This window comes from Theobroma cacao, chromosome 9 (genome assembly GCF_053813885.1).
Source record: "Theobroma cacao isolate CCN51 chromosome 9, ASM5381388v1, whole genome shotgun sequence".
In the NCBI taxonomy this organism is placed as follows: Eukaryota; Viridiplantae; Streptophyta; class Magnoliopsida; order Malvales; family Malvaceae; genus Theobroma; species Theobroma cacao.
In genome coordinates, this window is record NC_142647.1 from 143,559 (window position 1) to 153,442 (window position 9,884).

Here is a 9,884-nt window from a genome sequence, read left to right on the forward strand (position 1 = left end):
TTTGATTTAAAATAATTAAAATTATAAAAAGGGTTATTTTAAAAATATTTTATGTTATTTTTAAAAATAACCCTAACAGAAATATTAACGTTAACGATTGACAACGTCTGATGACTGATCTATGTGTTTAAGGAAAAATAAATTTTTAGACTAAATGTAGATTTCGAAAACAAATCCTACACCCTAAAAAATATATGCATATGAACCGCCAGTCATCTGAATTCAGCACAAGGAGACTCTGAAGAAGTTGCGGTTATCTGATTCTGAAGTTCATCATCTGAATTCTGAACAAGTTGCGTATATTTGATTCTGATTTCTGATCGCAAGTTGTGAACAGCACCAGCGTAGCGAAAGCGAAAGAGGAAAATGGAAGGAGTAAATGAGAAAGAGAACGAAGAAGTAGAAGCACAAAAACATTCAGGTCCGTCTGAATTGGGGAAATGGGCAGAGTATGTAATTTTTGTATTGCATCAATTGTTTGATTGGATTTGAGTTTTTTATTTGTAGATTGTAGATTGTAGTGTAAAATAGACGAGTGATTGAAATGACAGGATTCAAGATATGCTGAAGAAGAGAGTCATTACCGAGGATGATTTCCCATGGAGATTGCCCTCTTTACAGTCACAACACCAACAACTCAGGTATGTGGGGGGAGTGGACGTCAGCGTCTCCAAGGAAGACCCATCCATGGCGTGTGGGAGCCTGGTGGTTTTGGACCTCCATCATGCTCTGCGCCTCGTCTATCAGTGCCATACTGTCCTCACCCTTGACGTTCCTTATGTCCCTGGCTTCCTTGCCTTCCGCGAGGTACCCACTTTTATCAGTATATACTAGCAACTAGTATGATTCTGTTCTATCATTATCTAACTAAACCCCGTTTACGGGTTCTTTTTAAAGGCTCCTATTCTTGTACACCTCTTGGAGAAGATGAAAAGCACTGCTAGTCCTTTCTACCCACAGGTCCTTTTTTGTATTCAATTTAATATTTTTAGTTTGTGACATTATTATCATTAGTCATCATCATTATCATCTTCTCTTTGTGTCTTCTAATTTCTGCATGCATTCAGCAGGTACTCATGGTGGATGGTAATGGATTGCTTCACCCTAGAGGCAAGTTTAGTCTTTACTCTTTATTAACTCCTCTTATCACCTCCACTTCCAACACCAATACTATGGAAACCCAAAATAAGCAACATTTATATTTATATTAATCCTCCACTTTACTTCTTTGCGATCATTTTCAGTTTTTCACTTTCTGTACGTTATATTGCGATAATGTGTACAATTTTCTTTGAGATCTTGTTGTCTAATGAACATCCTTCACAACTTGCACATCTCTGTTATCAGTTATCATCATTATTAGGGAGTTACTGCTTTCTGTTCATCTTCAACAAATGATTTAAACTACAAATTTTCCTCAGCCAGGTTTTGGTTTGGCCTCTCATCTAGGTGTTCTTGCTAATCTTCCAACCATTGGTATTGGAAAGAATGTGAGTTTACATCAACAATTATTCTAAGTACTACCATGGAGTGTGTTATTAGTTATTTCAAATATATACATATATACAGCCACTGCCAATATATTGGTATCTTTTACAGCTGCACCATGTTGATGGTCTGACTCGATCTGGGGTAAAAGAACTTCTCGAAGCTGAAGAAAACAGAACCAAGGACCTTATTACTTTAAGAGGCAGCTCAGGATTCATCTGGGGTGTGGTAAGAGGTTGAGCAGGATCTCTTTTTTTTTTTTCTTATTTTCCTTTCCCAATCCAAGCATAAGCAGATATGTAATACATTAAAAAAATTCACAATCATGCATTAAAACCACTTTTATTCAGCCAGCCTTTAAGGTGAAGTGAATGAATTCAGAAACATAATTAGCTGGCCTCATGTAATGGCCTAATACACCATGAGACTACCATCATATTGTTATGGAGCACTTTTATATTCATTACGGGCATTATCATTTGACTCACATGATTAACAAAGGAATGCATATCAGGGATGGAGCTGGTTGTTCTTCTTTGAAATCTTTTCTGGCAAACCTCATTTGGTTGCTTATGCTTCAAAATGAAGTAGGCATATGCCGTAATCATTCACTTAATATCAGCTTGAGGATTTTTATCTCATTCTATGGACTATCTATGAAATCAAGGAGCAAGTAGGTGTAGCTGTCTATTTATTTGATGCTGCAGTCTACAATCTTATGCAACATCAAGATGGAAAAAAATGGAGTTGAGGGACTTGAGAATAGACAAAATGGAGTTACAAAAGTCAACCTCAGCTTTGTAGTCCCAAATGTTCACAGTACTTTGCTTTGTTCTTTTCTTCATAGGCAATGAGATCAACTCAGAGTTCATTGAAGCCTTTATTTGTTTCAATTGGTCATCGAATATCACTTGATACCGCCATCAAAGTTGTGAAAATGACATGCAAATTTCGTGTGCCAGAGCCTATCAGGCAGGTAAATCGAGTTGGTGCTTTCTGGTAAAAACTATGAATTTTTTTTTAGAAAAATAAGCATGCAACTGATTCTTTGAAGTACTTAATTTTGTAGCTTTCTTAATTTCTTTCTAGTATAGTTGTTTGTTGTATTTCTAAACTTGAATGTGGAAGTATCATGCTGTTAAAGATTCTTGTATGAAGGCTTTGATGTGCTGTTTGTAGAGCTATCTGGTGTCGGTTTAAAGGAAAAAAAAAAACTAAAAAGAAAATTTATTTTTTGTATACATCTAGGAGGTAAGTTAGAGTGATTGACTATGGTTGTAGAAACCTCCTGTGATAGCTGTTTTCTTAGTGATTTAATGCTGACAGACGTCACTGATTCAGTGTTTTAAAATGATTACTCAGTAGTAACTCCTCTCCGTAGATGATTTCGGACATTGATTGCTACTCCTCACATAAGACTGTTATTATTGTTCAAAAAAAAAGTGCTGGTGTTCGGAAGGCCATTATTTTAATATAATTTTCCTAGTCGCTGAGATCTATTGTTTAGAAATAAGAAACTTGAGCCATTGAGCATCTGTAATTTGATTCTTTCTATTAGACAAAATACTAAAGCCTGGAGTTGCTTTCATATATGTAGGCTGATATAAGATCCAGAAAGCATCTTCGTAAGCATCAAATTGGAAGGTTAGAATGATACAATTGCTAAATGGTAGGTTATTTTTCCCTTTTTATTTAAACTTTTAATTTTCTTCTCAATTATGAGAAATGCAAAATAAGTGAAAGGTCAGTTCCTAAAAGTATTTGGCTAATGTGATGGAAAGCATCTAGGACGTACTGGTGGCAATATGTTGGGCAGATTACTTGCTCTGAGGTACCAGATTTTGTCAGAAGTTATCTGGTCCAGCGTTTTATTAGATTTTCAAAGTTGTTTCAGAAATTGAGCACACTGAGAAGGGAGATTCAGACACAATATTGACATGTCATATAGTTAGTTATGGATCTGCAACAAGTTGAGCCAGCAGGTTGTATCATCTGTGTTGCTACTGCTGCCAGTGAAAGCTACCGTGCATGATTTTTGGGGCTCTGACAGATGGATCACTTTCAACTGGCATCGTTAGCTTGTATTTCCTATCCTGACTGTTGATGCCCTTGCCTATCATCACTTCTTTCCTGGTAGTTGATGTTTATCATTTTATTGCTAAAACAAAAAATCTGAGCAAGATGAATTGCATCAATCAGAAGAACTTAATTAGAGAAAGTTTGTTCTTTCACATGCCAGGCATACATAGATAGCATATCAGCTCGCAAAACACTTATTAACATGAAGCAGGTCCTTTTTCTCTTTCTTTAATTGTAGAATTAGACAACGTATGAGCCTATGAAGTTATGGAGGTATACTTGGAGTCAACTGATCCCAAACAAAACCAAATTGAGGAGCTAATTGGTTAGCTCAACCTGTACCTATTTGACATAATACTTGGCTCCCAGATTGCAAGTTCAGAATCTGAAATGCTGAATATTCTCTCCGTAGTCTGTACATGTAAATTGAAGGAATGAAATGAATTGCGTGCAGCTGCAACCAAATGTTCACGAAAGTGTAAATACAAGTAGGGATACAAACACTAGGACATTCAGTCTTAAAGAGCTGGCTGTTCCTTGAGCTGCTGGCAGGCTTTGGATCATGATACTAAACCTGCAATCTCCAACAGATGGGTCAATGTCTGTGACAACAGAAAGGTTGTTTGGGAACATGCAGGCACTATCAAGCTGATTAAAAATCTGGTAGTAATTGTTAAATGCATAGGAGATGTTCCCACGAGGGTCCAAATTTGCACAGGAAGTAGCATACCCAAGACTGGTGCAATCAGCATGTGAGCAAGCATAACTCACACTTGGTCCCACCTGTGGGTCATCAAGGTTTGCCGATGGCGACATAACACACCATTTCTTGGCCATATAACGTACATCCGTAGCTGGCACCAAACCATTTGAGCTCGTCGTTCCCAGCCTGAGCGGGTACTTGGGTTGCCCGTCAAAGTAAAATAAGCCCCAGTGACGCTCAAAGTTACCTGGCTGAATGCTTTTGGCATCTTCATCTATGAGGCTAAATAGGTATGCATCCACAGGGCCTGATCTCATTGGGGTCCCCTTTCCAGCTATGACGCGGGACATAAACCCTTGGTTGAACTGCTGTGCGTACTTCGGATTTGCATTTTTGTCCCCGTCAGTAGGCCAACCAATTTCTCCGACGATTATGGACAAGTTCCCATATCCATTTTTCTGCAAGGCCCATACAAGTGTGTCGTGGTTGGCATCGAACACGTTCTCATACACTCTGTCGCCATCGTTAATTGCAGATGAGGAGCCATCAAAGAAGGCAAAGTCAATGGGGAAATTGGCATCGTTATGAAGGCTTATAAACGGGTATATGTTTACGGTAAAGGGGGCTCCGTTGTCATTTAAAAACTTAACAATTTGAAGCATGGGTTGGCGGATATCTGACCGGAAATCGCCATCAGAAGGAAGATTTGTTGAACTCTGATACACATCAGCATTAAGTGGCACCGTTACCTTCACTTGACCGGCCAAGCCAGCCTTTATTAGAGCTGACTGAACATTCTCAAGTGCAGGCAGCGTAAGCCCAATGTAGCTTCCATTATATGCTCCAAGGAATGGTTCATTTCCAACTGCGACATACCTACAGGTGAATTGGAAGGCACAAAAGTTAAAATAAGCAAACATGTTCATCAAATCAAAACAGGAAATGGCGAGTTCCCACGCCCGTTTCCGAAGAGCATATACCCATTTGGTAACAAAAATTTGGCAAATAGGAATAATGTGATTCAAGAATTATTAAAAGACAACATAAGTAAAGCTAGTTCAGTTGTTGATTTTCTTTAAACGGGACAGGGAAAAAGGGGATGTTCCATAGTAAGATAAAAAATGCTGTTCCATTTTAAGCTTTTCATCACAGGCCAACTTTCACTTTCTAGTTAGCCATTCTGGTGGAGATTTGGTACCAAGGCATTCTGTTTGTCCATCGTCTTATCAGCTCCATACCTAAGAGCCAGAGGGAGTGGGCTGTCTGCACTCTGATTTCTCAAGTCTATCTGAGTAACTAATTAAGCAAGTAGTATTATTTACAATATTACTAGCAGTGAGGAGTGATAAGATGTTAGCCATTGTTCATATCATCATCATCATCATCATTAACATCAAGTAAGTAATTAACGATATTTTGCTTACTCAACACTCGGAAGGTTTAAAGTGTTTGAAATTGGAATGTTTTGGCCTTGTGGGAGTTGGAAGTTGAAACCTGACAAAATGACTAACTACTAGGATGGATGTATCATGCTTGTTTGTAGTAGTAAGCTAAGATAGGAGAGGAGAGGAGGCGGCCAAAAAAAATAAAGAATATCTATCTATATATCACCTGATGTCGACAGCGTTGGAAGAGACGTGGGAAGAGACATTCTGAGCAACCCAATCTTGAGCGGCTTGAACACTGTTGGCAAGAGTAGGGAGCAAGTCATTGGGAATCCCCACCATCACCTGAATTCCGGATTTGCCAAGAGCTTTCAAAGTAGTAGCATCGGCGTCGAAAAGCTTAACCTTTTGAAAGCCAATATCTTTGAGCATCCGTACGATGGTTGAGGGAGGCAGAGGGTGCGTTGATTGGGTTCCCCAGTTCACCCCAATTCCACTGGCTGGACTGATCGACAAAGCCATATGAAGAAGAAGCACAAGAAGCCCCCCAAAACCCAAACTTTCGTGCGAGGCCATCTCCGCAATACGTATATATGTATGATCAAAATAGTTTAACTCAAAAATAGAGATGGAACTATATAGTGGTTTCAGAGCAAAACAGAAGAGAAGAGAGGAGAATCACAGGTCAACGGAATCTGACAACTCAAGGCAATACTGAAACAGAAGCTGCAACGCTACAAAAAAATGCGTAATATAGTGTAATTGAGAATTGAGACTCGGAAAATTCTTACCAGTATTAGTATAGATAGTAATAAATCAAAAATAGCCAATTCCTGATGCCTTTCTTCATATCTTTGCATAGAGGCTGAGATTGGTGGATAAAAGACGCAAGCAAGCTGCTTGCGAGTTGCCAGTATTATAAAACTTTAAAGAATATATATATATATATATATATATATATATATATATATCTTTAGATGAAAAAAGAATAGATATTATATGGTATACAGTACTAGTTGTTTGGTTTTCCAATCTCCTTTTAAGAGTTACAGCATATATTCCTGCCTGCCTGTATTGCTTAGTAGTAGAAAAATTCTTTGTTTCTTTTGGGTTGTTGTGCATTAAGATAAGGGATTGGGACTGCGTAACCAATAGCTCCCCTCCATTAAAGAAAGAAAAGGAAGAGCCTTGAACCTTATACCCCTGTTGTATTGTGGTTTGTTTTGCTTTTGCTAAATTGCCATAAATGCCTCCCAGGGGAAGGAAATGCCATCCAACTACTAGTATATTTATTTACTTCTGTTGGGCCCCGTCGGGTTCTCAATTATTTGGGCTGAACCTAGTTTTTTATCTTATTGTAGAATATAGTATGTATATGGCAAATGCCAAAGGATGGTATTTTTCTTTTAGACTGATACGAATGGTTTTTTATGTGGAAAGTGACCTTTTTTCCAAGGTGATAACGTAAAGAAAAGTTTGCTTAGTAGTATTTGTTTTATATTAACAGTTTGACACATGGACAAGGCAAATTAGCCATTTGTTTAGATTTTAAAATGATATTTGAAACGTAATTAATCAACTAAGTATTTCATCTTTTTTGGACTCAAATTGGCGTTAGTGTTAAACTCGTATAGTTGGCATTTTCCTTTACCTACAAGTTTAGTTCATTCTCATGAACAAGATAATTGGTACATTTAGTTTATTAAAAATATTATATCCAATTTTAAACATTATTGCTCGCAACGAAAATCTTGTAGTATTTGTCAAATTGGAATGTACATCTCCAAACAAACTAAATGTTTTGGGTTCTTTTTTTTGGAAAAAAAAAGAAAATATCATGCAATTGAGAAATTAATAAAAGGGGGAGAATTAAATTTCTATTAATTATTAGAACTGCCAATTCCAGAAAAAAAGGGTCAAAGAGTCAGAGTCAGAGTCAGAGTCCCATCCATCCCAGCTAAAATTAAGTGTAGCGTTAAAGGGCCAGGTTGGGATTTACCTTACTTTTTGCCTTTTCTGGGTAAATGCAAAAGTGGTAAATAGAAAAAGTTAGCAGAACGAGGAACAAAATGAGATGAAATGCAAAACGAAAGGGCAAAAAGGTAATCGTAGGGGCGATGGATAAGGCGAGATTCCAGGACCATTCTTTGGGGGGTCTTTAGAATCCGGATCTCACTTGTGTTCCCCAAACCCTCGTTATTGGAATATAAAAGGGGAGAATTGGTTTCATCATAACATATGCATATTCCTCCTCTGTTTTCAGTCTCCTCTCTCTCTCTCTGAAAGATCAGGTATGTTCATTCCTCCTCCAACAATTTTTATCTGACGAAAAACAAAAAAAAAAAAAAACCCTTTAATTGATTGAATAGTTTGCTACCAATAATACAGACGGAGATGAGATTGCCTAATTCTGAACTAGTACTCATAGATTAATTGATACCGCCAGTTTTTCTACCATTGTTGCAGAGCACCGTATCGGCAAATCGAAATCCAAAATGGCTGTCACCATTAAGCAAATGGCCCTGCTTGTCTCCTTTCTCGGCATCTTGTCTTTCATCTTTGGAGTCATCGCTGAAAACAAGAAGGTATTATTTTCTCAACCTTGTCTAATCCAATCTGCTACTGTTAATATTGGGGTTTTTTTTATAAAGAACCCAACTTTTATTTTTATTGATGTTGATTATATCTTTTTGATGAATCTTTACTACTTTAATTGATTTTTTCACAGCCTGCAGCTGGAACTCCAATTTCTGGAAAAGATGTGGTTATTTGCAAGTATCCATCGGATCCCACGGTGGTTCTTGGTTACCTAGCGGTCGTTTTTCTGGCATTATCTGGTCTGGCTGGCTATATCTCTCTGTTTTACCCTTACAAAGGAAAATCTGTTCCGCAATCTGTTCTCTTCCGAAGCACTAGTTTCTTCGTCTTCTTCAATATTGCCTTGTAAGCACTATTCTCTCTCTCTCTCTCTCTCTCTCGAAACTTCTCTTTTATGTAAATTCAATAATTTCCTTACTATGAGTCATCTGTTTAAGTTACCATTACCACTAATATTTGGTAGCATCACATCATATCATATTCTCGAATCATATTACTATTACTTAGTAATTTATCATGAATGGATCATCATATCCTATCAACATACTTAAGTATTCACACCCTTGTTCTTTAGATATACTACAAGTTTGACCCGCTTGTTGCAGGTTTACATGCGGCCTAGCAGCCACTCTGCTCTTATGGCCAACAATAACAGAGCAGCTTCACTTGACGCGCAATGTTCATCACAATCTCACCACAGAATGCCCTACTGCTAAGACTGGTCTCCTTGGTGGTGGTGCTTTTGTTTCACTCGATTCAGCTCTCTTCTGGTTAGTTGCCCTTATGTTGGCTAATAATGCCCGAGAGGATCACTTTGACGAAGTTGAAAAAGACAGTAAAGCTGAGCCCGGTCAGGTTCTTTCAGCTGAATACCATGTCAAAGGCGGTGCTGTGTAATGCTTTTGATGGCCCTAGAATCTGTCCAAATCTATCTTTATGGTTTAGATTTTTTACATTTCACAGTATCAATTATGTACTCGTGTTATTCAGCATCTCCATGGAATGAAAAACTTCTCATTGTAAATGCTCCCATCTTTCAATGTTGGTGTCAAATATGGTAGCTTAAGCTAAATTCATCTGGATTGGCTTGGTTTAGCATTGGCTGGTGTTTTCTTATGAATAGATATGGCGATTGATTTGGCTTTAAACACAAGCAGCTAGCTTTGTGAATTTAGCCGACTGCTGTTTGTGGTCTGTCTGCCCCTTTTCTCTTGTATTATAGAAACAAGTTGGGCTCTTTGCGTGGTAGAAAATGCTAGTTATTTTTCCAAAGAATTAGAAAATCATTCAGCTATCCGAAGTCCAAACTTTGGACATTTTTTATTGACTTTAGTTTATTAAGTATTCTATTTCTGAGGAATAGAGTTGACGAGTACCAAAAGCCAGAAGGCAACATCAACGAATTGGGTTAAAAACAATTGGTCTTGATGGCCAGATGAAGGTTGGGAGATTGCTCCTGAGATGGGCTTCTGACAAGATAGTAGCCAGTTGTATTCTACTCCCAAGGTCGTGGATGTTTATTGTTATGACTTGTTGTCCAACATGTAAAGCAATACCTGAAATAAGAGGTTTTTGCCTGCAAGTAGAGTCATTGCGAAGAGAAGAAAGGAAGAATAAGCCATAAGCCCATA

At 37.9% G+C, this 9,884-nt stretch overlaps 3 protein-coding genes across 13 annotated transcripts; 2 read left to right on the forward strand and 1 right to left on the reverse strand.

The window, feature by feature from the left end:
* The first annotated feature begins 122 nt into the window (after window positions 1-122).
* Window positions 123-3,706, forward strand: LOC18587567 (endonuclease V family protein). Of its 8 annotated transcripts, none has more exons than XR_001929553.2 (9): window positions 123-449; window positions 552-807; window positions 898-960; window positions 1,071-1,110; window positions 1,426-1,490; window positions 1,600-1,723; window positions 2,336-2,460; window positions 3,086-3,157; window positions 3,270-3,706. XR_001929553.2 is itself a non-coding variant. In XM_018127892.2 (9 exons), the coding sequence occupies exons 2-8, from the start codon at window positions 562-564 to the stop codon at window positions 3,140-3,142; spliced, it is 717 nt and encodes a 238-aa protein (XP_017983381.1). In that variant the 5' UTR covers window positions 128-421; window positions 552-561; the 3' UTR covers window positions 3,143-3,157; window positions 3,270-3,706. The 8 variants fall into 8 exon arrangements, 3 of the variants coding, with proteins under 3 accessions (XP_017983381.1, XP_017983380.1, XP_007011481.1); XR_001929552.2 differs by having other exon boundaries at window positions 124-449; window positions 2,336-2,464; window positions 3,277-3,706; XR_001929551.2 differs by having other exon boundaries at window positions 125-449; window positions 2,336-2,464.
* On the reverse strand, window positions 3,310-6,628 carry LOC18587568 (O-Glycosyl hydrolases family 17 protein). 3 transcript variants are annotated; one of them, XM_088809843.1, is made up of 5 exons: window positions 6,447-6,623; window positions 5,882-6,231; window positions 4,070-5,146; window positions 3,910-3,980; window positions 3,310-3,618 (listed from the first exon to the last, which is right to left on the reverse strand). In XM_088809843.1, the coding sequence occupies exons 1-5, from the start codon at window positions 6,513-6,515 to the stop codon at window positions 3,608-3,610; spliced, it is 1,578 nt and encodes a 525-aa protein (XP_088665969.1). In that variant the 5' UTR covers window positions 6,516-6,623; the 3' UTR covers window positions 3,310-3,607. The 3 variants fall into 3 exon arrangements, with proteins under 3 accessions (XP_088665969.1, XP_088665970.1, XP_088665971.1); XM_088809844.1 differs by lacking the exon at window positions 3,310-3,618 and having other exon boundaries at window positions 3,675-3,980; window positions 4,070-4,141; window positions 4,298-5,146; window positions 6,447-6,628; XM_088809845.1 differs by lacking the exon at window positions 3,310-3,618 and having other exon boundaries at window positions 3,675-3,980; window positions 4,070-4,783; window positions 4,952-5,146; window positions 6,447-6,619.
* Window positions 6,629-7,785: 1,157 nt separating this feature from the next.
* On the forward strand, window positions 7,786-9,277 carry LOC18587569 (keratin-associated protein (DUF1218)). Of its 2 annotated transcripts, none has more exons than XM_007011423.3 (4): window positions 7,786-7,946; window positions 8,122-8,240; window positions 8,384-8,598; window positions 8,859-9,277. In XM_007011423.3, the coding sequence occupies exons 2-4, from the start codon at window positions 8,151-8,153 to the stop codon at window positions 9,148-9,150; spliced, it is 597 nt and encodes a 198-aa protein (XP_007011485.2). In that variant the 5' UTR covers window positions 7,786-7,946; window positions 8,122-8,150; the 3' UTR covers window positions 9,151-9,277. The 2 variants fall into 2 exon arrangements, with proteins under 2 accessions (XP_007011485.2, XP_007011486.2); XM_007011424.3 differs by having other exon boundaries at window positions 7,810-7,946; window positions 8,102-8,240.
* The last annotated feature ends 607 nt before the right edge of the window (window positions 9,278-9,884 follow it).